Source organism: Plecotus auritus (assembly GCF_963455305.1).
Source record: "Plecotus auritus genome assembly, chromosome: 7".
NCBI classification, from domain to species: domain Eukaryota; kingdom Metazoa; phylum Chordata; class Mammalia; order Chiroptera; family Vespertilionidae; genus Plecotus; species Plecotus auritus.
Genome location: NC_137774.1, coordinates 10,249,830 through 10,277,591, shown reverse-complemented (window position 1 = coordinate 10,277,591; position 27,762 = coordinate 10,249,830). Strand labels below are relative to the sequence as shown.

Below are 27,762 nucleotides of genomic sequence, written 5' to 3'. Positions count from 1 at the left end.
GTGAATCTGCTGACCCCTGCATTCACTGGAAGTGACCATTCTGACCTCATTACTTCTGTAACTAGTTGGGATGAGAGGGTAATTTGGTCAGGTGGTCCTCCTGGCCTCCCAAGTTTCTGAGAAAATGGCCAAGACAGAAACCGGCCCCGGCCGCCAGGTGTCTCAGGCTGATCATCGCAGTGCTGCCATGTCGCAGAACCCCAGGGGTGCCTTCTGGAATCGTGCAGTGTGGGCAGCCATGGCCCAGGACCACGAGCCTGTGAATCCCAAATCCCTGACAAGCTCCGGCTTCCTTAGAACTAACTGGTGTGAGAGAGAATGCATAGGGTGCAGTGGCCACACCGCCCTCTCTGTGTCTCCACTCGTTGTTACAGGAGGCGGGAGCGGGATGGCCTGTGAGGAGGTGTCCATGTCATTGCAGCCCAGCAGGGGGTCACTCCCAGCATCTGCTTCTACAGGGCTTCCTGTGTTGAGGGAACTCCACTCACCCACTTGCTCGTTCACGTAACACTTATTATTTGTTGAGCACCTACTATGTGCCAGGCGTCATGGATGCAAGCACAAACAAGCCATAGACCTAGCTTGCTCTCAGAGAACTCAGAGTTTGATATAGACGATGTGGAAACAAAGCTATTCTGATCTGAAAAGAGCTGGTACAGATGTATCTGCAAAGGGCTATGGCAGGGATGGGGAACGGCCAGCCCACAGGCTGTATAAGGCCCACAAAATCATTTGGTCCGGCCCTGCCAAGGCATCAGGGGCGCCTTAATTAAATGTCTGACCAAGGAGAGCAGGCTAATTTTTAAGTTGATAATTTTATGATGTTATAGTTATCCAAATGGTCCTTGGCAGAAGAAAGGTGCCTCACCCCTGGGCTAGGGGAACAGAGAAGGGATTTACCAGCTCAAAGGAAGGCCTGGGAGGTTGCTGCACGGAGGGTGCCCTGGTTGAGCTGGGCCTAGTAGGAGCAGTGAGAACTCATCCAGCAAATAGGGCACAGCTCCTATTTGGCAGTAGAGCTGGCCTTTGGATTGATCCGGGGTTAAGGAGTGTTGGGGTTGGGCGCTGGGGACAAGGCTGAAATGCATGCCAGTGAGGTGCGGTGGGAAAGGGAAGTGAACTTGAGCACGTTGCCCTGGAGAGGCCTGTACACACGGAGGAGGTGGAAAGGCAGGTTTCCCAGCAGGGAGTGGTGAGCGGGAAGGGGGGTGGGAGCTGTGGTCAGAGAAAGGTCCCTGCCAGGATCTGGTGATTATAACCCAGGACAGTCTATGTGAAATGGGTTCAAACTGTCAAGTATTACTCACTGTTGAGACACTGTTGTCACCAGAGCTGTGTCTAAAAGGGTTTATCTAGCGCTGCATATGGAGCATGGAACCGGAAGTTGGGGGAGGGGGAGGCGCGAGGCCAGCACCCAGCCCACAGGAAAGAGTTGAGAGTCTGGATTAAGACCGGAAGGGGTGCCAGAAAGGCTTCAAGGTAGGGGGAGGGCGGCAGGGGTCTCCAGGGCGGATAGTGGCACCCCAGCCGGGACAGCGGTCCAGGGGACGGTGTAGGATGCCTGTGGGGTTGCTATCCTGGTGGGCACGTGGAGGGCGCTGAGGCCTCCTGCCTGGGGCTGGGTGAGAGGGCAGCGCTGGCGCGAGTCTGGGCACCTCCTGAACACAGACCCGTCTCCACCCAGGGCTCGTGGGCCCCCAAGAAGGAGCCTTACGCCCGGGAGATGCTGGCGATCTCCTTCATTTCGGCTGTCAACCGCAAGCGGAAGAAGCGGCGGGAGGCGCGAGGGCTGGGCAGCAGCACGGACGACGACTCGGAACAGGAGGCGCACAAGCCGGGGGCGCTGACGCCCGCGCCCCGCTCCCAGGACCCGCCGGAGGGACAGCTGCCAGGCGCCGCCGTCCAGGAGGGCCCCGCGGCTGTGCGGGAGGAGCGGCCGGCCGCGGACACGCGCTCCATCGTCTCGGGCTACTCCACGCTGTCCACCATGGACCGCAGCATGTGCTCCGGCGCCGGCGGGAGGCGGCTGGGCGCCGGGGATGAGGCGGACGACGAGCGCAGCGAGCTGAGCCACGTGGAGACGGACACGGAGGGCGGCGTGGGGTCCGGGGGGCGCCTGGCGCGCAGGCCCTCCTTCACCTCGCACCACCTGATGCCCTGCGACACCCTGGCGCGGCGCCGCCTGGCCCGGAACCGCGCCGAGGGCGAGGGTGCGGGCGCCGGGCGGGGTGGGCCCCGCGCGGTGGAGACGCCCGGCTCGGCCTCATCCAGCAGCCAGGAGTCGCTGCGCCCCGCGGCGGCCGCGGTGGTGACAGCTCTGGGCGCGCGGCCCTCGCGCCTCGAGGCCCTGCGGCTGCGCCTCCGCGGCACCGCCGACGACATGCTGGCCGTGCGGCTGCGGCGGCCGCTGTCACCCGAGACGCGCCGGCGCCGGAGCAGCTGGCGCCGCCACACGGTGGTGGTGCAGAGCCCGCTGACCGACCTCAACTTCAACGAGTGGAAGGAGCTGGACGGAGGGTGCCTCCCGGAGCCCGCGGGCCCGCGGGCGCACAGTGACAACAAGGACTCTGGCCTCAGCAGCCTGGAGTCCACCAAGGCGCGGGCCCCGTCGTCGTCCGCGGCCTCGCTGCCGCCTGCGCCCGGGGACCCGGGGGCCCTGCAGAGCCAGGCCCCGCGCCGCTCGGCCGCCTCCCGCCTCCACCAGTGTCTGTGACCAGCCCCCGCCCCACCCCTCACCACTCGCCCGCGACTCAGCGCCCCTTGGGAAACAGGTGTCTCCTCTGGCTTGCACCCCCTCTTCTGTTTCCCTGGGCGCTGAGGCCACGTCTCCGGTTTGTGCGCTGGAATTAAGAGCGAGTGGGCAGAGTGTGGATGGGAAGGAGAAGGAATAGGCTACTGGGGTCTGTGTCCCCCCTGGTAAATGGCAGAGTGTGCCCTTATGGGCCTCTCTGTGTCTGCACTTAAAGACCCTTGTTGGCCGTGGGGTGTGGATAGGGAACCCCAAGTCTCAGACTAAAGGAAAGACACTGGGTGATGCTGGTTCTTCCCTTCCTTCCTCTGTCCCCACCCCCAACCATTAGCTCCTAGCTAAGGGGGTGGGGGTGGGGGTTGTGTACGTATGTCTGGGGAGAGGGGGTATAAGGTGTTGGTGTCCATGGGAGGGGTGTTGGTGTGCAAGTGTGTGTATTCACTGTCCAAAGGTGTTTCCAGTAGCGACTTCTGCCACCCCTGCTTCCTTTGTCTCCCCACCCCTACCAGGGCTCCTACCCTTGGTACACACAGGGGTCCTTCCCCCTGATGCTTTTCAGAGCCAGAGAAGGGGGTTGGGGCCACTCCACAGAGGCAGGATTCACTCTCACCAGGTATACTCCCCCACCAACCTTTTGGCAAACTCTAAATCACCCCCCTCCCCGCCACCCAACAGCGCTTTGACCATGGGGAGCTGCCCATTCCCCTAGTAGGGTCCTGGGTCCCTCCCCTACTACACCTTCCTTGCCTCTCTTTGTTCTTCAGCTGTGCCTGCTTCTTCCACAACTCAGGCACACAGACCCCCACCTTCTGCACTTTGGGAGTTAGTAAAACATCCCCAGTCTCTCTCCTCTCCCTCCCTCCCTCCTCTCTCTCTCTCTCTCTCTCTCACACACACACACACACACACACACACACACACACACACACACACTGATTTATGGGGTCTGAGCTGGGCTGGTCCTTCAGGATGGGCGAGACCCAGCCCCCTGTCCTCCTCCCTCCCATTGTAAATAGACCTCCCACCCCCAGGCCTCCCACACACGCCCTCACTCATTCCAGGGAAGCCCACGTGGGGCTGTGGACCCTACTGCCACGTCTATCAGTCCTCTTGGTTTATGCAAAGATTTGCTGTAGATTTCTCTCTCCTTCCTCCCCCCTGCCTTTTATTGTAAATATTGTCTCTAAATGTGTAACATATTATAAAGAATTTATAAGGATTTTTAAAGAAGTTTTGCTCATTTAAAGAAGTGTTGTAACCGTGTTGGCTAAGCCTCTGGCCCCACGTCCGCATGTCTCCTCTCACTGTGTCTCTGACACACCTATCTAGGCAACAACTAAGAGTTCCTGCTTCTGAAAAGTTCTGTCTTAAAAGTATAGTCTATATCTTGGAAATAAATGGCCTTCCTTGAGGCACAAGTCAGATGTCTCACTTGTTCTGGAGGGAGGAGAGGGCCAGAGGAGGTGGGGGAAGAGTGAGGGTTAGGGGGGCCGGACCAGGTGGTGGCAGAGTGGAGGCAAAACTCTTCCTCCTGGTAATTTTGTAGGGGTCTTGTCCTGGGAGACTAGTATGAGTGGTGGCATGGGCACAGAATACAAGATGAAAGGGCAGGTGACCCTCATTGCACGGAGGTTTCCATGCCTCTGTAGGAATACAGAGGGCAGGGGCACAGGCACCTTCCTTCTCAGGCCTGCCTGGACCTTCAGAATGGTCCAGAGGTGCTGCTATAACTGGACAAACAATGGGTTCGTGCTGCCTGTCACTACTTGAGCCAACTAAGCAGAGACAGGGTTGAATCATTATGAGCGTTTATTCCAATATTGCCGCAGGATGGGAGAGCAGCAGGGTATCCACAAAAATTTATCTGCAGCCACCATAAGCCAGCTGCTTATAAGTACAAAGAAAAGTAGGCAAAAGGTCAGTTTACAGATATGCTAAAGGACTAGGGGTCTCCAAAGAGCTTAGTGATATGCAAGGGCTGGGGTTACTTGGGGAAATAGCCAAAGGGAGTGCCAAAATTAACAGGTAAGCAGGCTGGCAATTTGCAAAGGCCTGCAGGTATGCAAAAGGGCTGGGGATCTTCAAAGGACTGGCGATTTTGGTTTCTATAACAAATCTTTGTTAATCTTTCCATGATAACAGGCAGCTCCAAATGGTGAGGAAGGGCTGCATCTCCAGGTCAGCTCCAGCCAGGGTAGAATGTGCCTTCTTTAATCAGAATAAAACAATCATGGTTCACAGAGCATGATTAACATTTCTTACAACGCTAGCTGGTTCCCCAATATTCTATTTCTGCCCCCTTCACTGCCAAGAAGACAGGAAGCTTGGACAAGGCCCAGGCCACTGATAGGGCCCATCCTAGCCAGCTGTCATCATAGGCACTCTAGGCCCTGACAGCCCCAAGAGGACATTATGGGTTTTGCCCATTGTCTTATTCACATGCGCAAACTTACAGCGTGGTATGTTTTCCTTCTATGCCTTGGCTCCATAGTTTTCCTTGCCAGTTTCCAGGCTGCCTTTGATGAGCCTAGTATTCATATGTAAGAAAACCAGGTGATAGTCATCAAAGATAACCAAGGGAGGGGCCCAGGAGCTGGGAAGAGAATTGCTTACTGAATCTGCCTCTTCCCCCCACCTCTGCCCCAAAGGTTGTTTTTGTTTGTCAAAAGAGCTAAGAGCTAATGTTATTGTGGGCTCACATCAGCCCGGGGCTTCACAGGTTCTAAGGCAATCCTCTAACAGTCTTTTGAACTCCACACCATGTCATCTTCATTTTATATATGAGGAAACTAAGGCACAGGGAGAAGACATTACTTGTCCAAGGTCACACAGTTAATAAGTGGTGGAGCCAGGATAAATTTAAGCCCAGAGAAGGGACATAAGAACAAGATTACCTGCCCATTAGACCACGTTCTGCACTGTACTAGGCTTTGGATGAGAGAATGTATCAAAACCCTATGATCTCCTTCAAAAATAAATGAAGACATCTCCAGGAAAGAAAAACAGAGAATTTGTTGTTAGCAGACCTGTCCTATAAAAAATACTAAAGGGAATCCCACAAGCTGAAATGAAAGTACAGTAGATGGTAACTTGAATCCACACAAAGAAATGAAGAGTACCAGTAAGAATAACTACATAGGTATTATGAAAGCAGTATAAACATTTTTCATTATGGTGAGAGGGTTGTTGGGGGTCTAGTTCAAGGGTCAAGTGCCAGGGTCAAAGGTCATGGGTCAAATTTCAGAGGTCAGGGGTCATCCATCAAAGGTCACCATTCAGGGGTCAGGGATCAAGGGTCAAAGTTTAGGAGTCAGGAATCAAAGATCAAGGGTCTGAGATCTAGGGTCTAAGGTTATAGTGAGGGTTAGGGTTGTTAGGGTTGTCAAGAGTAGTTCAAGGGTCAAATGTCAAGGGTTAGGGTCAAAGATCAGGAGTCAAATTTTTGTGGTCACAGGTCAAGTGTCAAAAGGTTAAAGTTCAGGCATTAGCGGTTAAGGGTCAGGGGTCTGAGGTCAAGGGTTATGGTGAGGGTTAGGGTAGTTAGGGGTCTAGTACAAGGGCCAAGTGGGAGCTAAAGGTCAGTGGTCAGGGGGTCAAAGTGCAGAGGTCAAAGGTCAGGGGAAGGATAAAATGCCAAAGTTCATGGGTCAGAGGTCAGGAGTGAAACTTGAAGTTCAAAGGTCAAGGATGAGGGTATTGACAGTTAAAGTTCAGGGGTCAGAGGTCGAGTTAAGGGTCAAAAAGTCAGGAGTCAAAGGTCAAAGTGCATGAGGTCAAAGACTAGGGGTTAAGGGTTAGGGTTGTTAGTATTGTCAAAGGTCAAGGGCATGGGGTCAGGGTGGAGGGTCACAGTTCATAGGTTGAAGTGCCAGGTGTCCAAGTTCAGAGGTCAAATGTCTGGGGTCAGAGGTCAAGGGTCAAAGTTGGTTTGAAGGTCAAGGGTCAGGGGTCTAGGGTTAGAGTGAGGGTTAGGGTTAGGGTTACTGTTGTCCAGGGTCTAGTTCAAGGGTTAGGGTCAAAGGTCATGTGTCAAAGTTTTGTGATCAAGGGTTGAAGGTCTGGGGTCAAGTATCAAAGGTCATCAAATTTCAGGGTTCAAGGGTCAGGGATCAAATGTCAGGGGGGGTCTGAGGTCTAGGGTTATGGTGAGGGTTAGGATTGTTAGGGGGTCTAGTTCAAGGGTCGTGTCAAGGGTTAGGGTCAGGGGTCAAATATCAGAGGTCAAAGGCCAGTGCTCAAGGTCAGGGGTCAGAGGTTTAACATCAGGGGTCTGAATGTTGAGGTCAAAGGTCAGCTGTTGAGGGTCAGGGGTCAAAAGTCAATGTTCAGGAGTCAAGGGTCTGGGGTCTAGGGTTATTGTGAGGGTTAGGGTTGTCAAGGGTCAAGTTTTGGGGTCAAGGGTCAAAGATCAAGAGTAAAACGTCAATGTGTCAAGTACCTAAGGTCAGGGTGGTCAAGGGTCATAAATCAATGGTTAAAGGTCAAAAGTCAGAGGTCAAAGTGCACGGTGTCAAAGACTAGGGCTAGTGCTAGGGGTTAGAGGTTCGGGGTTAAGGGTTAGGGTTGTTAGGGTAGTCAAGGATCAAGTGTCAAGGTTTATCATCAAAGGTCAGGGTTCAGGGAGTCAATGTACAGAGGTCAAAGGTCAGGGATCAAGGTTTATCATTCAGGTGTCAAGGGTCAGGGGGCAAAGGTCAGCAGTCAGGGGGTCAAGTGTCAGGGTGCTAAGGTCTAGGGCAAGCATGTCAAACTTGTGGCCAGCGGGCAAGGAGGAATGGTCTAGGGCTGGTCTATTGGGGGTAGAGGAATCCCAATAATACCCCAGACCTCAGTGAAGCAGGAAAATGCCTAACAGGGCATTTTGAGGACCTTTAGAATGTGCTGGAACAGTGGTGCAGCCTTCAGAATTCCAGGCAAACCTAAAAAGCCCCATCAGGACATCTGGCCCACTCAATGGTGGGGCAGGCTGGACTCTGCTATAATAACCTGGAAGGGTTCAGGCAGCTTGCTGGCTATAGGGTCAGGGTCCAGGCCCCCACCCAATCAGAACCAAGAATAAATCTCCTCTCAGGGGTCTTTCCATTTCAGAGGAGAATGGGGTAAGTGGAGCCAGTATGCCTTTGAGGAGGAGAAGGCCAAAATGCAACACGATGGGGGCTGAAACTCGACCAGCAGACAGTGTGTTTCAAATCATGGGTTTTGACCCATTGAAAGGTCATGAAATCAATTTAGTGTGTTGTGACTGAAATGTTTAGAATTTAACAGAAAACACCAGAGTGCATTGTCTATGTAAGTGCTGTTTCACTAACTATGGGTGTTTGTGTGTGTACATGTCTGAATCATTAAGATGAAAAATGGGACTAGGATAATCAGACCCTAGTTCATTTTGGGGAGAAAGCATTGGGTTTTGGGTCAGGTAGAGCTGGATTCTAATCCTCACTGCACCTTACTAGTTGTATGACTCTGAGCCAGACATCTAACATCTCGGGCTCTATCGCCCACAGGTGTTAGCAATGCCAATAGCGACCTCACGGATGGTGGTGAAGCAGCTTAGCCAAGAGATGTTCCTCTCCAGCCTCCCGAAGTTGGTCTCAGGGCCCCTGGGGGCAGCAGCAGCCCCTGGGGTGTTTCTGCCCCTCCTCCCCTGAGCCTTGCCTGTGGGACAGTTGGCTACCAGGATCCCCCTCCTCTGCCCCACCCAGCCCTGCACCTTCCAGGGTGAAGCTGAGAAATAATGAGACAGCAGCCTATAGGAAGGAGATCCAGGAGAGGAAAAAGAAACAAGTTTTATTTAAGCCCCAAACACTAGGCTAGAAAAACTGAAAAAGGAGAGCAGGGAAGTGGGGAGAAGAAAAAGGACATTAAAAAAGAGAGAGACAGAGAAAACACAGCAACCCTTTTCCATTTAGAAATTGTCAAGTTACACTGACAGAGGTCACAGAATATCCACAGAAGCCATCACTGCTACACCAACACGGGCCCTACGGGGTGGACCGGGCAGGGTGTGGAGCCAGGGCTCGCCCCGGGGGCCCCACCTGGGACCCCTCTCCGAGCCCGAAGCTCCTAGGGAAACAGCATATTGTGGAAGGGGCGGGAGAGAAAGCCCCCGTGTGAGTATCACAGCACAGTGGGCGGGGGCTGGGAGGACCAGGTACAAGGGCCCCCCCAGACGGTTTAGTTTTCTCTTGGTCAAGCACACACAGATGGACAGAGCAGCGAGGCGCATGCAGCTGGGGGCGGGGAGCATTGACGTGCTGTGGCTTTGAGAGGCCAAGGGGATGGGGGCTTGGGAGGGCGGCCAGAGCAAGTGGTGCAGGGATGATGGAACAGTTCATCACACAGGCACTTCCACACACCTGGGTCTACACGCATTTGCACACTCCCACACAGGTCACGTGCACCTCCATGTACACCCCTCTGTCCACACATATGTGGCCCACATACATACAGTCTCTTGCAGCTACACACACACATCACACGCGCTCTCTCATCTGCAAAGCTCTTCTACATCGATGTGCAGGTGGGCATGTGCTGATGCCCAAGCAGGTTACACGCACCTACATGCACACACCTCCCCGCATACGGGGGCGGTAACTCACACCTGTGCACACACGCTTCCCACCACGCACGGGTAAGTGGATTTGTGCAGTGTACACGGACATGCAGGCTGTGCACAATGCCACGCAAATGCCTCTCAGCTCGTAATGTGCAGGAGCCGAAGTGAAAGAAAGATGGGAATCCCACTGGGCTCCACGTGAGCAGGTGGGGCAGGCCCAGGGTTCCCTCCCTCTGCCCTCTGGGGGATGGACACTTCCCCCTGCCCCCACTCCCCACAAAGGGACATTCAACTCAGGACAATGACGGTGGGGCACACATTCAGGTCCCAGGGCTGAGGGTGGGAGGTGAGGGCAAGTGAGAAGTAGCAAGCGAAGAGTCATGGAGTGGGATGGAGGAGGGGGCACCACTCCCCCCTTCCCTCCCAAGTCAGGGGTCTCTGTACAGCCAAATCAAACCACACCATGTTACTGGACCACAGAAGCCAGGCCATGTGCCCATCCTCCAGCCCCCCTCCCCCGCCAAAACAGCGGCCAGGGAGAGAATGCCGTGGTTTTCTTTTTTTTTTTTTCTTTTTTAAATATTTATATATATTTATATTACGTATATTATATATATATAATATGTAAATATATTTTTAAAACAATATAAAATGTTAAGACACTTCACTTAAATGTAAAGAGTTGCCTGCAATTAAAAGTAATTGCATCATTTATGAGGTCCTTTTTTTTTTTCCTATTTTCCAGGTTTTGTTTTTTTCAGGAGGGATTTTTTTCCTCTTCTTTTGTTCTTTTTCAAAAAGGCTTACTTGCCTTTGTACAAAAATGATCCAAAGCTAGAAAACAAGAATGAATTAAAAAAAAAAAAAAAAAAAAACACAAAAGAGAAATGAAGAAACACAACCCAGTTTTCCCTCCCTCCCCAACCCTCAACAGCTCCCCGGGAGAGGACCTTCCCACCAGCTCCCAGGCCAGAGGTGCTGCCTTCAGTGGCTCCTCCTTCCTGTGCTTCACTCAGGGAGACTCATCCCAGCCCCCCCTCCCCTGCGCGTACCCCACTTTGTGCTCCAAACAGAACCCCTGCTCCCTGGGGATGCACTCCCTCCTCCTCCTCCTTCCCCTCCATAGAATCTCCCCGCTGGCCCCTCACTCTGCCCTCTGCGGGGCCAGGGCTGAAAGCCAAAACTAGCTTCCCTCTGCCCCTCTGAGGACCTGGCCCACAGCCAGGCAGGTGTCCACAGTGGGGGCCTGGCCTCAGGGACCCTCGAGGATCTCACCAGTGGTCACAGGCTCCCCATTGGAAGACCATGTCTTATCCCTTCCCTGAAAACCCTCAGATCTCAAAGAGGGTGGTTGGAGGTCAAGTCACCCTACCCCTGGGGTCAGAGCCATCCTCACTGCTCCTATCAGCCTCCTCTGTATTCCCCCCATTTCCCTCACAGCCAGACCCTTCCCACCCTCCAGGCCTCAACGTCTAATTATCTAGGCCCTTCATTCCTGCCCGCCCCGCCCCCTGAAATAAGTTAATGTCATTTAAAGTGCTAAATTAGGAAACTAAAAGTACCAAACACCCCTCCGCCGGGCTGCCAGCTCCCAAGGCAGTGTCTCCAGGGTCAGGCTGTCTGCTCACCCCACCGTCCACAGCCAATAGTCCAAAGGGGCCCCTTCGTCCCCTGGTGCAGGCCAGGTGGCCCCTCATCACGGGAAGGGAGTCCCAGGAAGCCAAGTCCTCTCCAAGGACACAGATTCAACGGCCCCATGTACCCCACACCCACCCTGAGGCCCCTCAAACTCTGAGGCCCCTCCAGCCCCAAAATCTTGACTCCAGGCCCACCAGGGAGCAAAGAAACAGCTGCGTTCAGAGTTCAGTCACGTGCAGAGCTGGGCCAGGTGGGGCGCCTCCAGGGCCAGTCTGCCTGCGTCCCGTGTCCCAGCCTGACACGGGTTGGTCCAATGTCCAGCTTCCGGAGGAGGGGAGAGCGGGTTTCTTGCTGCTCCAAGTCTCCGTGGCTCAGAGTTTGTTTGGAGTGCTCTTAGGAAGTTGGGGGGACGGGGGAAGGAGGTGGGAAAGGATGGGGAAGGTACAGGAACTTCAGGATGGACTTGGACAGAAGAGTGGACAAAGAGAAAAGGGAGGGAAGATGATAGGAAGTGGGCCATTTTAGAACAGGAAGTCAAAGGAAGGTGGTGTGTTTTGGTTCTTAGTTTTACTGTTTTGCTTTTTATTTTAAAAAAAGAACGATAATTAAAAGTGAATTGTTTTAAAAACCAAAAACACCAACAGGGGATGGGGAGAGAGAAGTGAGGAGGGCCACACCGTGGCAGCCCTCCCCAGGGTCTGAGGATGGAGTGGGGATGGGGTGGAGATGAAGGGGAGAGCAGGGAGATCAATGTCAGGGGTCGGGGAGGGGGGCGAGCTGGGGTGGAGTGCGAGGGGGCTTCTAAAAGGAGATGGAAGAATTCCTTGCCCCAAACGAAGTCAATACGGGGATAGAGGTTCTGGAAGCCGAGGGCTTTTCTGAGACTGGGCTTGAGGTCTCATTCGACCCGCTCATCTCTTTAGATGGTTTAGTGGCCTGGAACACAAACAGGGGTCAGGGGTCAGAGAGAGGAAGGGAGAGCCTTCATGCTGGCCCCCAGCTGAAGCTTTAAAATAGGAAAAACCTCCACATATCCGAGAGAAAAGTAACTGCAGAAGGAAGAAACCATCTGAAGACAGTGGTCCCTTTGAGACAGGGCGGGGGGGGGGGAGTGTCGGGGGCACAGCAGGGCAGAAGGGGGCACAGAGTTGGACCAAAGGGCCTGGGAACTGGGATGGGAATACAGGTCCAAGGTTACTGATAGGAAAGAGAGAAGGTGGGACAGAGAGACCAGAGAAGCACAGATGGCACCAGGGCCAGCAGACAGGGGGATGGGGTGGGGAAGAGGACAGGGGAGGGAGGAAGGAGAAATGACATGTTAGCGGCCACAGGGTGCATGCCCTCGGAGCAGGGAGGGAGTCGGTGAGCTCCAAGTCCCAAAGGGCCGGCGCCCAGCCAGGGGCCCTTCCGGCCTCAGCAGGAGGCTGATTCTAAGCAGAAGGTCTTGGGGTGGCATCTGAGGAGTGAGCTTGTCCTCCCCGGGAAACACTTCGCCAAGGAACCTCCCCACCCGACCCGAGGCGAAGAGGCACTCGCTGCATTGAGCCTCACTCGCAGCTGCTTCCCGTACAGCTGCTTCTCCGGCTTTGAGCTGGGCCTTGAGGAAAGGGGCTCATTCCCTGGAAACATGTCCCGCACTCACCAGTCAGCTCTGATAGTTCGACACAGCCCAATCCCTTCCCCGCCTCCAGCAACTCCCTGCAGCTGTACTGGTCCTGGAGGTTTGTATGGTTCCAGAGCCGTCTGCATCGCCTCCACCTCCAGGGGAGGATGTGGGGCAAATGCAGAGTCCCGGGCCGGCCCCAGAATCCCCTCTGGTGTGGGCTCCGGGGCCTGCATATTAGGCAGGCACCCCAACGAAACCTGCTGCACACTGCGCTGAGGGCCGCTGGGTTAGGGCTGCGCCGGCTGGGTTCCTCCTGTCCCTCCTGGCCTTGCTTAGCGACTAGCGTGACAGCGTATTTACTGATAAAGAAGACAGAGAGGAAGAGGACTGGAAACAGAGCCGTGGCCCATGGCCAGAGACCTCCCGCCGGTTAGGTCTGCGCAGGGTCAGTCTGTTTCCCACGACCTGTATTGGCAGCCAGCTGCCGGGTCAGCTCTCGCAGAGGCCTTGCCCGGGAAAGCCAGACCGGGCCCCCAGCAGCCTGGAAGGGAAATGAGATGGCAGGCAGCCTGCCCGCTGACAGCGAGCCTGCCCTTGCTGCTGGAGATCATTTCTGCACCCCCCGTTCCCCCCCCCCCAGCCCCCCAGAGTGAGATTCATCTGGGGTTTGCTCACCACGAAAGGCAAGGCACGTTCCTCCTTTGGGTCTTCCGCCCCCTCCTCTACTGTGGCCGCACATTCCTTACTCAAAGGGCTCCAGGCACAGGATCCTTCCATTCACTCAGGCCTTTGCCAAGAGCCAGGTGCCAGGCATAGCCCCTTGATGGCAACCGGGAGCTCTCTTACTCCTACTCACCCTGGGCATCGGTCCGGCCCCGCCCCTCCCCCCCTTTCCTATTTAAAGTTCTTTCTCCCGCGTCTCCTGCGTCTCTTCACATCTCGCCAAGTCCCGGGCCAGCTGTTTGATCCCCTCCTGGCGTCCTCTTTGTTCTCAACTCATCTCTAGTTAAAAGCTTTTCTCTGTTCCTTCCCTTTAGCACTTGTCAAAAGCCTCCGTCTATGTCTATTCCGAGCTTTGGTCTTTAAAACACCTGCCTTCCCACTTGGGCCTCTACCTGGCTCCTGCATTCAACCCTCGACCCCCCCCCCCCCCCAGCCCTCTCTCTCACAGCCAGTGCACGGCCTCCAAACATCTGGGCTTGGCAGAGTCACATGGGTGGGGTGCCCCCACCCCCAGCCCCACTCCCTGCCAACCTCTTCTTCACGGAGACCTCTTACAGTTTGCTCGGTGAGCCTTTGTTCGTCAAGCTCTCCCAGGCCATAGTCCCTCTCAGGAGACTGGCTGCAGCAACAGCCACAATCCACTTCCTGAAGCTGAGGGAGCATGTCCAGCTATGCCCGTGACCTCGCCCTGTGTTGCCCAGAATTCTCAGGTGACACAGCTGCTGTCTCTGAAGGTTCCTGCCACCTGCATTTCCCCAGCCAGTCCTTCCCTGTTGCTCCCAATAACGCCCAGAGGAGCGGAGCTTTGTCACCTGCGTGGCAGGGCAGAAACCTCCCAGGTGTTCGGCTTCCCGCTGGGGGAGACTGGACCCATTAGCCTGAACCCTGCGCCCCTCCTCTTCCTGTGGGACACAGGCCAGCAGCCTCTCTATGCTCTCGGCACGCTGACCTGTCCCTCCACACTGTGACATGGATTCCCATACAGGTGTAGACCATCCTGACGCAGCAGACCCTGCTGGCACTTCCTCCAGGACCATCCCCAGTGCCACCTACCCGCTGCCCACAAGCCCTTCTTCCTTGCTATTTGCCTGAACCAGGAACGGGGCCGTCAGGAGAGACAGGGCTTCTCCCAGCCCAAGGGGCTTCTCTCCAGCTTTCTGCTTTCACTAGTCCCTGGGTACCTCAACATCCCTGAGAAATATATGGCAATTTCGAGCAATTTCTTCTCCTTGCCAGTGGCGGATGTAGGCAGGGTAAAGAGGCGAGAGGGGAGATCAGATGGGGGCTTCTGGGAAAGATTCTCCTGCCCCTAAGAAGATCTGTGTGCCTAGGACCCCTGGAACGAAGGCAGCCCTTGGGGGAAGGGCAGAATGATGGGCCAACAGGACCAAAATAGAAAAGAAACCCATTTCCTGACCTCCTTGAACTGCTGAATTCCCCAGCCCTGGGTCCTCCCTGCCTCCAGACTTCGGTGTTGTTACAGAATACCTTCCTGACCGTTTAAGCCGTTTAGAACTGGACTTTCTGTGACTTGCCGATAAAAGCATTCCAACTGATACATGAGGCCCAAAGCTGCTCCCCAATGCTCCAGTCAACAGTACCCAGGTCGCTGGTGCCATCTCGCCAACGCTCCCTGAGACCCACAGCTTATGCTCCCTGACAAAGCAGGAGACTCCAGCAAGAAGACAGGCAAACCCGGGCCCAAGTCCCAGCTCTGCCACCTCCTCACGTGTGACCCTGAGCAGGGTCTCCCACGTGCTCACCTGCAAAGCAGGGAAAACGGTCCCTACAGCATCAGATCACGTGAGATGCTGCCACACAGAGCACCAGGCCCAGTGTCTGTACTAAGGACACAATCCGAGGGAGCTGTGATTGTTGTGATATTTTAACATTTCAAGTCTGCTTTTGTTTCCACCTGGATGGGGCCTGATACGCGGCAAATTTATCCATTTGTCCATTCATCCATTCATCCATTCACCCATTCACCTACCCAACAAATATTTACCGAGTCCCTACAGGGATTAGCAGTGACAAAGCAGATTAGGCACGTTGCTTTAAGATCAGCTTCTGGTTGGGTTATGGCGGGATGGAGAGAGAAGGGGTGAAGTTTCTTCTCCACTACCTCCCTCCTTGGGGTCATGTTGCAGGCAGCAGCCCTGCCCTCCCTAACTATAGCTCCTGCTGTCTAGTCTCACTGAGCTCCCTAAACTCTATGCCTTCTGCCTCCCCAGCCCCCCCTCCCCCAGGGAGGTCCAGCCTTCTGCTTTCACTACTCCCTGGGTACCTCAACATCCCTGTGCTTTCCCTCAACCCTCTGGGTGGGCCCTTCATTACAGTCCGTTCATTTGAGCCATCTGAGGGATACAGTGGGTGCTCGGAGTTCCCAGCCCTCGGAGAGGAGGGGCTGTCCACAGGCTCACAGGTGCACTAAGACCCAGGTCCTTGCACCCCTGGGATTCTGGCCACCATGCCATCCCTGGATCCTGAGCACAACATCCAAGGGGTTTTTCTCAATTGTGTCTCCGATTTCTCTGTAGCATCGGGCACTACTGTACCATCTCAGAACCCCCATTTCCCGGCTGTGAGGTGGGAATGACTTTGGGGTTCCTGGGTGCCAGTCCTGGCTCTAACTCACCTTGCTCTGCACCCCTGTGAGTCCCTTTCCATCTCTGAGCTGTCCCCTCAGCTGTAAAGGAGGCGGCTGGACTCACCCATTTCTAACCTCCTGCCTCTGAGCCTAGAACCTTCTTTATGTCACAGCATCTGGACATTTCACAACCCCAACCACCCAGAACAGGCCTGGCATCCGGGACCTGCTGAGAAATAGTCACGGAACCAAACAAGGGCCCTAAAGGCCTCTCAACATCTAGGCCCAGGGGCCACCCTGCACCTCTGAGCCAGCCACCCGGGGACCACAGGGCAGAAACACCCACGGTGAGGTCCACTTTACACCCCACGGCTGCGAACCGAATCTGAAAGAGGGTGAAACACCCCTGCCGCTCCTTCCCATCTGGGGATGAGGTCTCTCTCCTTCCGCCCCGCCCACCCGATGTCCATGAGAACACACTGAAACCCAAGCGCCAGGCTGAGCCGCAGGTGCAAGCTGGTTTCTCCCTCAGCTGGGAGATGGCCCGGGAGCTAAGAGGGAGGCCGAAGTGAGACTTGGGGGGTGGGGTCCCACAGAGCAGGCGGGACTGAGAGTGGAGAGAAGGCAGTGGAGAAGAGGGGAGTGGCAGAAGGTTAAGGGGCATCTAAGTCCCCCTCCCACACCCCAGGGCAGGCCAGGTCTTAGAAGGACCCCATCCTTGGGGCTGGTGGGGACAGGAGTCTACGCGCTGCCCCTCCTGCGGAAGCAGCTGGGGAGAGGGCTCTCTCTGGCCCTGTGTGAGGGCCGGCGCGGGGGAGGGGCCTGGCTGGGAGCCCAACTTCTAACCCAGATCCAGAGCCCTGGGACTGGGGAGAGGAGAGAGGAGATGGCTCAGGGGGCTGCTGGGGCGGGCCTGGCAGGGGGGCCTCTCTGGGCATCGGGTGGGAAGGTGACCACAGGGACAATGGCAGGAGGTGGCCAGCACACAACAGGAGCACACAGCGCTGCAGGGGCGGGGGCGGGGACGGGCTGGGGCCGAGGTCCTGTCCCCGTGGTGTCCACCTTACCTGCTGCTGGGCCTGGATCCTCATGTACTCGGCCCTCTGCTTGCCATGCTTGCCTTTGTCGGGGCTGCCGGCCTGGCCCTGGGCTGCCTTCAGCCTAGAGGCCCCTGGAGTCACCACCTTCATGGGCGGCACGCTGCCTCCGCCACTCTGCAGGAAGAAGAGCAGGGTCAGGTGGGGGGGGGGGCATACAGGAGCCCCAGGCACTGGGCGGGGCTAAGGCCTCCCTGAGGAGAGGTGACAGGGGTACCTGCTAGGTTCCTAACCACTCTGCTCCCAGTGAGAACTCTTTGGTGGTTTCCTTGGATAGCCCAGAGGCAGCTGGCATGCCCTGGGGGAGCCACTTCTAACATGAGAGTCCCTAGTAACATCCCCACTCCCAGCAAGGGGCCCCATCCTGAGCCCAGGAGAGCAGGCCTGAGATGGGGGGTGGGGGGGTCTTTATAATGGCAAACGGAGCGGGATTGGCAGCCCCAAGCCCACATCTCCTCCCAGTGGGAGGATGGGGGTGCAGACTCCCTAGAGATGGACCAGTCCAGCCCCCTTGAACCACTCGAGGTACCAGGCCTGCCCAGAAGGGCTCTGGGAGTCCACAGGCAGAGAACCACAGAGACAGAAAGAGTCACACAGGAGCGGGGGGGCGGGGGGGAGGATGGAAAAGAGAAAGAGCACTTTATTTGTGGGTTTACAGATACAGAGCAGAGAGGCCCTGGTTCCTGCCAGGCCTGGATGGGCTGGTCCCTGGGAGGCCAGCTTCCCAGCCTCCTCGGGCTCAGCCTGCAAGTCCTGCCCGGCAGCGCCAGGCTCCCAGGAGGGTGGCAGGAGCCGAGGGAAGGCCAGTGGGAGAAGGGGGCCGTCTGGGTGCTCCTGCAGCCCCCAACTCCCTCCAGCTCTGAAGACGGAGAGACTGGAGCATTAAGGCAGGAGAGGAGAACAGGGGAGGAGGCAGCCAGCCACCTTGGGCCTGGGGGGCAGGGGTGGGAGGCTGCCAGGAAGCCTCTCGGAGGGGGCCGTGCCCATCTGGCTCAGCGTGGCTTCCAGCTCCCGGAGCGTCTCTTCCGGGCCGTCCATCCGCTGGGTGGTGGCACCCCGCACTGTGCAGCCGAGGCCAGCGCCAGGCTGGCCCTTACACTTCCCGCTTCCAGTTTGGGCATCGTGTCCAGAGTCCTTGGGGGTCTCCTCTGGGTGCGTCTCAGCAGCGGAGGGCTCTTGAGTTCTGTCTGGGGCTGGTCCCCGAGAACAGGGGACCCTGGCTCCTCCCTCTCCTGGACTGTAGCCCCCTGTCCCCCGTCTCTTCAGAGGTGTCCCTGCCTTCTCGGGCATCAGGCTGCTGCGGGGCCTGGAAGCCTCGGCCACCACCTCTGGCGGGGCCCTCCCACTGCCAACCAGGGTCCGGGGTCTCGGGGTGGGGGTCGTTCTGGGACCGGGTTCCTCAAGCCTGGCCTCTGGTGGGGAGGGAGGGTTGGGGGCACACTCCGTCAAGATGATCCGGGGGATGCACAAGGCCCTGGCACCCAGGGCCGCCTGGGGGGAGAAGAAAGATGAGGGAGAATATGATCCCTGCAAACCAAACCACCGGATCGGGGAAGGGGGGGTTAGACGATGGGTGAGCCCAGCCCCTTTCTTCCATAGAGGGGGAAACTGAGGCAGGGGAGGGGCCCGAGTTAAGTAGCAATTCAGGGGTGGGCAAACTTTTTGACTCGAGGGCCACAATGGGTTCTTAAACTGGACCAGAGGGCCGGAACCAAAGCATGGATGGAGTGTTTGTGTGAACTAATATAAATTCAAAGTAAAGGAGCGGAAGGGAGAGCAAGAGAACCGGATAGAACAGCTGGATCCGGCCCGCGGGCCATAGTTTGCCCACGGCTGAATTAGAGGCAAAGCTGGGACGAGAAATCAGGCCTCTTTCCACCGCACCTCCAGCCTCCCACTTTCTGGCAGAGGTGTCAGTCTACCTAGAAGCACAGACACAAGCTGACTTCTCCTGGCCCACGCTGAGTCCTGGAAGGAGCAGCTCTCCCAGGCACTCCCCTGAGTTTGCCCACCCGTGCACCGGGACAGCAATATGAGGGGCGGGCGGAGAGTCAGTGAGCTCACGTGGGCATGGCTCAGCACAGGGCGGGCACCCTGCAAGTGCTGGATAAACACCAGCTGTTTGCTGGATTGAACTGAAGGACAGACACCAGCAGCCTGTGTGGGTGAAGACCAGATGTTGGCTTCTGGCTTCCGAGGGGTGGGCTCTCATCCTCATCACAGGCCAGAGACTCCTGGTCCCCCCACCCCCAACTTTCAGAACTTCCTCCAAGGGTTTCGCCGCCACGAGGGGGGACGGGGGAGCTCGGCTGGACCAAGTCCCTCTGCTGCACACAGGCTCGTGCAAAGCTAGAGCACCTGCTTCGGTGTGAACATCCCTCGCTTTGGCTTTGGAGGGGCCACAGAGACACCCCCCCCAAAACCGAGTGAGCCCTGGTCTAATTCTGAGCGCCAGTTTTGTGCCAGGCTCTGTCACGCACGCCTTCGCCTTTAATCCCTACTGTAACCCACCACGTGGCTCTCATCTTCTTCACAATGGAGAAACCAAGGCTGGGGAGGGTCATGTGATTCACTCAAGGTCATTTACCCACAGCTAGTTAGTGGCAGCGCCAGGATTTGAACCCAGGTAGTCTGACTCCACGTCCAGCGCTCTTTCCACTCAAAGGAGCCATAGGGAACATTTGGGGGCGGGGGGCAGCAGGGTTCCCCAGCCTCCCTCCCGCCAGCCCTGCCACCTGCTTACCTGAAGATGGGGGTGCAGACTAGGAAGGCAGAGAGGGTGACCCAGGCCTGCCCGGCTCCACTGCCCGATGATGCCTCGGGATGCAGAGGGCGAGCCAGGCCCCCAAGGCCCTCGGAGGGGCTTTGCCCACTGGGCCCCTTCCGGATTGGCTCCGAGCCAGAAAGGAGCAGGGGCTGGGTGCCGAAGGGGCAGCCCTTCCATACTGCTCATCCCCAGACGGCTCCTCGGACGGCTCTGTGTCCATCCTGTACCCAGCAGACAGCACTGTCCACCCATCTGGTGCCCGTCTGCTCCCCCTGGCCAGGGAGACAAAGCACCACCAGGCCTCAAGCCAGGCCAGAAATCAGGCGGTGGCCAGCATGGAGCCCACTGTGGGCCAAAGGGACCAGACGAGGCAGGCGAGCCTGTGTGCATTGGAGGCTGCCCGCCCAGCGTGGAGGCCCTTCTGCCCTACAGTGACTGAGCAGAGGGAGAGACTCCCAGTCCACCCTCCAGGTTGCCCTCCCGAGGCACAGTCCCCCACGGGTGCCGACAGCAAGTGCACCCCCAGGTTCCCGAGAAAGAGTGAAAAGGGAGTAAGTGCAGCGGGACAGCAGCAAGGACTGAAGTTAGAGAGAAAGAAGAACTTCCCAAATGCTGAACGATACGGAGCCAGCAGCCAAGGAAGGGTGTGGGTTTCTTCCATTCCAAGCTCCCTGACCAAGAGGGCAAGATGGGGCCAGAGGCCTGAGAGGGCCTTGAACCACTCCAGGTGCCAGACCTATTGTGGGAGAAATGAAGCCCCCGCCGGGCACAGGCAGCAGAGGACGGGGACAGGAGGCAGCAGGGTAGGGGGCATGGCGGAGACTTCGACAAGGGCTCAGGACAAAGTCAGATTTTGAGTTGGACTTAAAGTCATCTAGTGAACAAGGTCCAAACTCCCATCTTGGACGGACACAAAACCCAGGCCAGACCTCAGCTCAGGCCGCGATTGGTACAAAATACCCAGACCACCATGGGCCGCCCAGAATGAGGCCTGTAAGAAAAAGCAGACCCAAGGGGCCTCTGGCCGCCAGGCTGCTGGAGTCCAGGGATGGAAGGAAGGGTTGTGCACCGGTCCTTGGAGGGGGAGGGGGCAGTCCAGGTGGGTGAGGCTGTGGCAGTGGTGGGGACCCAGGGATGTGACTGGCATCTTAGCAGGTTAGCGTGACAGGTGAAGAGAGGAAGCTGTGGAGGCACAGGCAGAAGAAGCGCCGTGAGAGGTGGGGGCAGCCTGTTACCTTCCATGTGGGGCCTGGGGCTGAGCCCCCGGGGGGCCCTGAGTCCTGGGGGGGCAGCAAGGTAGGGATCGGCTGGCGGCAGGGCGTGGGGGGGAGGGAAGCCACTGAGCTTCTCTCAAACACCTGGGGAGCAGAAAGTGGGGGAACGTTTGGAGGAGGCGCACAGGGAGGACAGTGGAGGTGCTGGTCTACGGCTCAGGCACCACAGGAAGGGGGGCCTGGGCTGGCACTGGGATCCCAGCTTCATTCCTTGGCCCCTCACAACAGTTGCTGGCCACTCTGCCCTCCCATGTGTCTCCAGAAGCCCTGGGAGTCCAGGGTCTCCGGCCACTCAGGGAGGGGGCTGAGAACACTGAGTCTGAGTGACTTGGGCATTAAGGGCATTAAATGTTCGAAGAACATTCAAGGGTGGGGGTCTCAGAGCACAGGGAGGGGTCTCAGGGCAGTTGGGGGTGGTTCACAAAGACTGAAATCAAAAACCTTGCCCGGCCGGTGTGGCTCAGTGGTTGAGCATTAACCCATGAACCAGGACAGTGGTTGGCAAACTGCGGCTCGCAAGCCACATGCGGCTCTTTGGCCCCTTGAGTGTGGCTCTTCCACAAAATACCACGGCCTGGGCGAGTCTATTTTGAAGAAGTGGCATTAGAAGAAGTTTAAGTTTAAAAAATTTGGCTCTCCAAAGAAATTTCAATCGTTGTCCTGTTGATATTTGGCTCTGTTGACTAATGAGTTTACCGACCACTGAACCAGGAGGTCACAGTTTGATTCCTGGTCAGGGCACAAGCCCAGGTTTGGGGCTCATCCCCAGTAGAGGGCGTGCAGGAGGCAGCTGATCAATGATTCTCTCTCATCATTGATGTTTCTCTCTCTCTCCCTCTCCCTTCCTCTCTCTGAAATCAATAAAAACATATAAAAATAACTTTAAAAAACCCAAACCTGAAAGGAGAGACTTTAGGACCCCCCCCCATCCCCCCCCCCCCCACACACACACACTTTACAATGGAGAGAAAAATCGAGGCAACTTCTTGGGGTCCCGAACAGGCCAGCACCCAGCGGGAAGCCCGAGAGTCCAACCCCTGTCCTAGTCCAGCCACCTCACCCCAGGGTCAGCTTGGCAGGGAAAGGGAGCAGGTCTGACCCACCTCCAGCTCCGCGATGATGCGGTCCTCGTCGTCCTCGTCCTTGATGGCAGAGGCCATGATAGGTGGCGTGGAGGCCGGGCGGGCCACCTCGGACACGGTCCGGCGCAGCTTCACTTGGGGTTTTTGCACCTCCAGCTCCTCGGACTCGGCCTTCTGCAAGGCCCAGGCCCCATCAAGACCAGGCTCTGCCCCGCCTCCAGCATCAGCTCACCTCCTAGGCCCCATGGGCTCTAGACCATCTCCCACCTGCCCTGGCTCCTCATCCTCCCAGGGTGGCCCCTTCCCCTGGGGGAAGCCCAAGCCAGAAGTGGAGTCCCCATTGGCCAGCTTCTTCTTCCCTCCCACTTCCTCTGAGAGAGGGGACCGCCCGGAGGATCTCTGGAGGTCACTTCAGGCATCCCCCTAACTCAACCCCCTCATCCCCTGCCCCAGGTGGGGTGGTACCTTGATGAAAGTCGAGTCCTTCTTGCTGGTGACCACAACCTCTCCGGTGCGTGTGGTGGTCAGGCCGTGGGAGGAGGGGAAGCTCCGGCGGGGAGGGGGAGGCGGGGGTGACTTGGAGGGCTTCTCTGTGCGATACCGGGGCACCGTCAGCTCATCTGCAGCAGCCAAGGGGCTGGAGGTCAGGGGACCCGTGCCACATCTGACTCCAAGGGGATAGACTTTGCTTCCTCCTCCAAGCAGGAGGGAAAAGGACACAGGCCCCTCCTCCTCCTCTCTCACCTCCCCCTGCAATCCAGCCCCAAGCCCCATCACTCCTCATCCCTCCATACTCAACGTGTGGTGCATGGACCAGCAGCAGCGGAGCATCTGGGAGCTTGTTAGAAATGCAGAAGCTCAGGCCCCACCCAGAGCCGCTGGATCAGAAGCCAGAGTTGGGCGGATCCTCAGGTGATTTCAGGTACGCATTCGAGTTTGAGAAATGCTGTTGTACTTCACCTCTTTCCCACCTGCCCCGCAGCCCTGCCCTGGTCTGGATCTGTGTCCTTTTCCATCCAGAGAGAACAATTCCTATTGCAAGAACCTGGCCCTGCCCACCAGGCTCTCCCCCTAATTTTTCTGCTGGTGGGGACTGTTTCCAGGGCAACGTGCAGAGAAGTCAGTCACACTTGACATTCCTCTGCCTTTGATCCTCCGTGGCTCCCCATTACCCAAAACCACATCCAACCTCCTTGTCCCAGCACCCGCTGCACGTGACAATCGTTCAGCCTCAGCTTGCCATTCCCTTGCCTGGACCCTCAGGCATGTGCACACGCTGTTTCCTCTCCCTAGGATGCCCGCGCTCACGGGCCAGGGAAGCACCTCCTTGTTTGCAAGATTCCAATGGGAAGAGCCCTCCCATGGGAAGCCCTTCCTGCCCTCCCAGGGCTCCTCTGGGCCTGCTCCATGCCAGAGCTCACCTCCACCACCGCACTTAGCACCACATCCTACTTCTGCTTTACACACCAGCCTGGGACAGATGACAGGACCACACTGAGCTTAGTGCCCTCATCTGTAAGATGGGAATAACCACTGGGGTCGTTACAAAATTGTAAGAATTAATATGTAGGAAGCGTTTGGGACGGTTCTTGTCACATAGTAAGTGCTTGATAAACATATATGTTAGTATCAGTCCCCCCACTAAATTTTAAGCTCCTTAAAAGCAAGCAGTGTCTTATTCCTTATTCCCAGCACCTAGCTCACAGTAGGTGCTTGGCAAATATGTGTGTGGCAGGAATGAATAAATGAGTGAATGATGATCGTCCTTTCTGGTTCAGATTTGTGCCTCCCCTGTGAGCTCACGGGCTGGGGTAGGGGGCTGGGAGCACAGGAACCATGTCTGTATCCATCAGCGATGCACCCTATGTCAGCACAGCCTGGCTCAGGGCACGTGCTGGGTCAGAGGTACAGACAGAGGACTCTCTGCCTGGACTTGCTCCTCCTCCCTGTGTGGTCCCCTCAGCAGCAGTCAGGGCAATGGGGGAAGCCCTGGATGGGTCCAGCTCTAACCCAGACTCTGCGCCTCCCTTCAGTGACTGAGGGTCAGGCTGCTGATGTCCCAGCACCTCCCTTCTCCAACAGCCTGATCACAAGGATTCTCACTCCCCCGCGCTTCCCCCATCAACCTGAGAGCTTCTGAAGATGGAGCTTCCCTTCTCTGGGCCCCTCACCCACCCCTATCTTCCCCCGTACCTGAGCCCCTCCTGCCACTGGGTTCCGTTCGGGGGGCTGCCTTCTGGCCGTGGGGGACCTTGGGGGGCTTGTGGTCAGGGGTCGGGGCTGGGCCTGGGTGGGCCTTGCTCGCACAGTCCAGGTCAGGGATGGCCTTCAGCAGCTCCGCCTGTGTCTCCTCCAGCAGCCGATTGATGTCCTTGGCGCTATACTGGGTGAGGGCCGCCCGCTTCTCCTCCCAGTCCCGCTCAGCAGCCTTAAGAGGAGGGGGCAAGAGTCAGGACTACAGTGGTTGCCCCAAGGCCTCAGCCCCTTCCCCCAGGCACACATGCAAGGAATGGTAAAGGAAGCCCCACATTTGGCCCAGCCCCCCGGAGACCCGAGAACTTCTCCTTGAATATTACAAGCTTTCTCCATGAGTCTAGCATGCTACCTTCTTTATAGACTACTCTCTGGATATACTTAGACCTGTTTCGGGACATTCTCTTTTGTTTCATTGATCACATCGTCTGTTCTTATGCTAACGCCACACTGCTTTGGTTATTATGGCTTTGTAATATGTTTTTCTGACTAGTAGGCTGAATGTTATCCTTAATATGCTTCTCAGACTTCCTCCTTCACCAGGAAAAATTACCCATGCCACATCGGCACTTCCAACCCAGGATGGTGGGAAGAATGTGTGAGCCTCGCGGACCCCCTTTCCCGGGCCCAGTACCTCAACAGACACAGCCTTGTCCACGCTTCTCTTGCCAAGAGCGTCCAGGCCTTTGGTGGGGTTGCCCCCCTTGGGGGTAGAAGGGGCTCCCTCAGCTGGTCCGCTCAGCTCATGGAGGTTTAGCGGAGGGCTGGGGGGTGGCATTTCAAAGTCCAAGCTCTTGTTGAAGTCTGTCTCAGCTGTCACCTTCTTAGGGGACTGATTCAGGAGGTTGTTGGGGGGTGGCCACACACCCTCGTCCACTTGCCTGGGGTTGGAAGAGTTAGAAGCAGCTGTGAGACCAGCAGGGGGGTGGGCCCATGGAAGGGAAGCCTGGCCTGAGGGAGGCAGGGTGTAGGAAGGGCTCTGGGGTCTTCCAGGACAGAGGCAAGGGCCTGGGGAGGAGTGCCTGCACCCAGCATTAGGGACAGACAAGCCTCTAACAAGTCAGAGTTGGGGTATAGGCCCAGTTGGACATCCATGGCCTTTAAAAGGGGAGTCCGGATAAGGGGTCAGGCTGATCCACCAATCTGGGCCCAGTGTGTGGCCCCGTGGGAAGTCAGAGGTCAGAGGTAAGAGGCAAGGGGTAGAATGACCTTTGGATCTGGGCCAGCATGTCTGTGACCCCGCGGCAGCGCTTGAGCAGCCCATCCAGGCGCTGGGGCTCCTCCTTCAGGAACTTCACGGCCTCCACCTCCACACGCAGCACTACCCGCATCTTGCTCTGTAGGCCTGGGAAGTGAGCTGAGGGCACCGGGAGGAGTGAGCTGAGGGGGGAGCAGCTCAGAGGAGTGGGGGAATGGGCAGCAGAAAGGGCAGGGCTTAGGTGGGGGGGACAGACTGGGGGGGTGCAGCAGGGACGCCCACCTGGACCACGTGCTACATTCACTGGCCCCCAGGCTCACCCTTGAGCTCGGTCAGTGTCTCCCCGAGCTGTTTCAGCACCAGCGCCTTCTCCTCCAGCTCGGGCCCCGGCACCAGCCGGTGGTTGTGGGAGACGTCCCTCTGGATCTTCTCCACCGACTTCTCCAGGTCACTGCAGCCACAGAGAGACCCTCTCAGCCCCTGCTGGCCCCAGCCCAGCCCCCTGAAACTGGGCAGCTGGAAAGAAACCAGGCCACCAGGCAGATCAAAATGAAAAGCCATCCGCCAGGCCACATGCCCAAGTGAAATCGGAAATGCCAAACCTCAGAGATGAGACTTCAGAAGAGCTCCCTAACGGGGCCCCTGCATCTCCTTGTCAAGTTCTGGTCTTTAGCCACATCAGCTCAACTCTCCCTCCCTATACCTTGCATCCTCCCATTCTCATCCTGCCAAGGAAGCCGCAGAGAGCTTGGCAGCCTTTCAGAGAGCGAGAGGCAGCTACACGTGCCCCAAGGGGGTCTCTTTTCCTGCAAGGTGGCCCTGCCGTGTCCACCTACCTTTTCTCAAATGATCCAGACGCTCAGCGTCTTTCTTTGAGGACAAAACCTCTTCTGATTTTCAATGGGCTTAGGCTGAGCTTGTGTCGTTTCAAACCCCCCATCTTTCTAAAATGTAAATCAGACCAAACCACCCCCCTCCCCCGGGTTGAACCTTAAATGGATCCCATCGTGCTGAGGCTAAAATCCAAACTCTCCAAGGCAGTCAGGAAGGTCATGAGGGTAGCCATTGAAAATTTGGCTCCAGAGTCAGACAGACCCAAATCCCAATCCCAGCTCTGCCCATACCCACAGAGAGATCTTGGGCAAGCTACCTACTCTCTCCAGGCCTCAGCCTCCTCATCCGACATATGGGGGTGGTAAGAGTTCCTTCCTCCTGGTAACCATGGTAACCATTAAATAAGCGAATGCAGCCGGGAAAGGGGTGGCAAGGGGTCAGGCCCTGGGGACTGCTCTTCTTTTCCTTCCAGCCACATCTCTTGCTCTCGTCTCTCTTGCTTCTGTTTAGAACCGTCCAGAATCTCTCTGAGGTCCTTGGATGTGCTGCCCTCTCTGAGCTGTGTGTGTGTGTGTGTGTGTGTGTGTATGTGTGCGCGCACACCATGCCCAGAGGTACTGCAACACCAGGTCGATGCATGGAGTGGATGGAGCAAGCTCCTATTCCGTCTCCCTGCTCCAAAAAGCCATTTAATATACTGTCCTTGGCTAGAGGATGCATCAGATATGAAACTGATAAGAACAGATACTACACTTGATCTTAGCCCAAAGGCTGAGGAGTGATCTCTGGGCTTTTTTAATGCCATTTCCTCTGCTTAGAACATTCCATTCAACCACACACACACACACGCGCGCACACACACACACACGCGCGCGCGCCCACAGACATGTGTGCACATACACATATGCATGTGACTAATACACTTGTTCTCAAGTCTCAATGGGAACCTGTCCTCTACTCCTTATACTTGAGGTGGGGGGCCTGCATCCTGCCCTGCCCCCAGCCTCTGGGGCTCCTGTGGGCTGGACTGTGCAGCGCCAGGCAGGCAGAGCCATGCCTTCTAGTCATAGCCGATGCCCAGCACCTGGCAGGGTGCCCGGAGCAGAATAGCTTTCTAATAAATAACTGTGGACGGAATGATTAAGTGAAAGAAAGAACTGTTGATCTCAGTGGGACCTGCAAAAAGGTAAAAAAAAAAAAAAAAAAGGAACAAGAAAGAAAGAACTGCTGTCCGGGTAGGTCACCTCAATTCTGTGCTTGAGTCACTGACATCCCTGACCCACATGCGGGACTTTACATGCATCCCTGCCAAATCCCATCTGTTAGATTTCAGCTCCACTGTCCAAGTGGAAACAACTTCTGAATCTCAGTTCTACCATCCAGCAGATTTGCTCGCCC

General features: G+C 56.6%; 2 protein-coding genes across 20 annotated transcripts in view; one reads left to right on the top strand and one right to left on the bottom strand.

Moving 5' to 3' along the window:
* Positions 1-4,163, top strand: part of ARHGAP23 (Rho GTPase activating protein 23) — a gene marked incomplete at its 5' end in the record, with an annotated part of 78,005 nt that extends 73,842 nt beyond the window's left edge. For all 4 annotated transcript variants that reach the window (XM_080681965.1, XM_080681964.1, XM_080681966.1 and 1 more), the window contains one exon: positions 1,685-4,163. In XM_080681965.1, the coding sequence (XP_080538091.1) occupies positions 1,685-2,713 (1,029 nt within the window). In that variant the 3' untranslated portion in view covers positions 2,714-4,163. The remainder of the gene's footprint in view (positions 1-1,684) is intronic.
* Positions 4,164-10,353: 6,190 nt separating this feature from the next.
* SRCIN1 (SRC kinase signaling inhibitor 1) overlaps positions 10,354-27,762 on the bottom strand; it is a 66,138-nt gene continuing 48,729 nt past the window's right edge. For 4 of the 16 annotated variants that reach the window (XM_080678559.1, XM_080678567.1, XM_080678569.1 and 1 more), the window contains 8 exons: positions 25,851-25,981; positions 25,542-25,689; positions 24,967-25,213; positions 24,273-24,507; positions 22,545-22,699; positions 22,101-22,253; positions 20,959-21,081; positions 17,557-18,447 (listed from right to left, as the gene is read on the bottom strand). In XM_080678559.1, coding sequence (XP_080534685.1) covers positions 17,839-18,447; positions 20,959-21,081; positions 22,101-22,253; positions 22,545-22,699; positions 24,273-24,507; positions 24,967-25,213; positions 25,542-25,689; positions 25,851-25,981 — 1,801 coding nt within the window. In that variant the 3' untranslated portion in view covers positions 17,557-17,838. Of the gene's footprint in view, positions 12,141-16,926; positions 17,074-17,556; positions 18,448-20,958; positions 21,082-22,100; positions 22,254-22,544; positions 22,700-24,272; positions 24,508-24,966; positions 25,214-25,541; positions 25,690-25,850; positions 25,982-27,762 lie in introns of those variants that run through there. The other 12 variants (XM_080678574.1, XM_080678562.1, XM_080678561.1 and 9 more) reach the window with 6 other exon arrangements.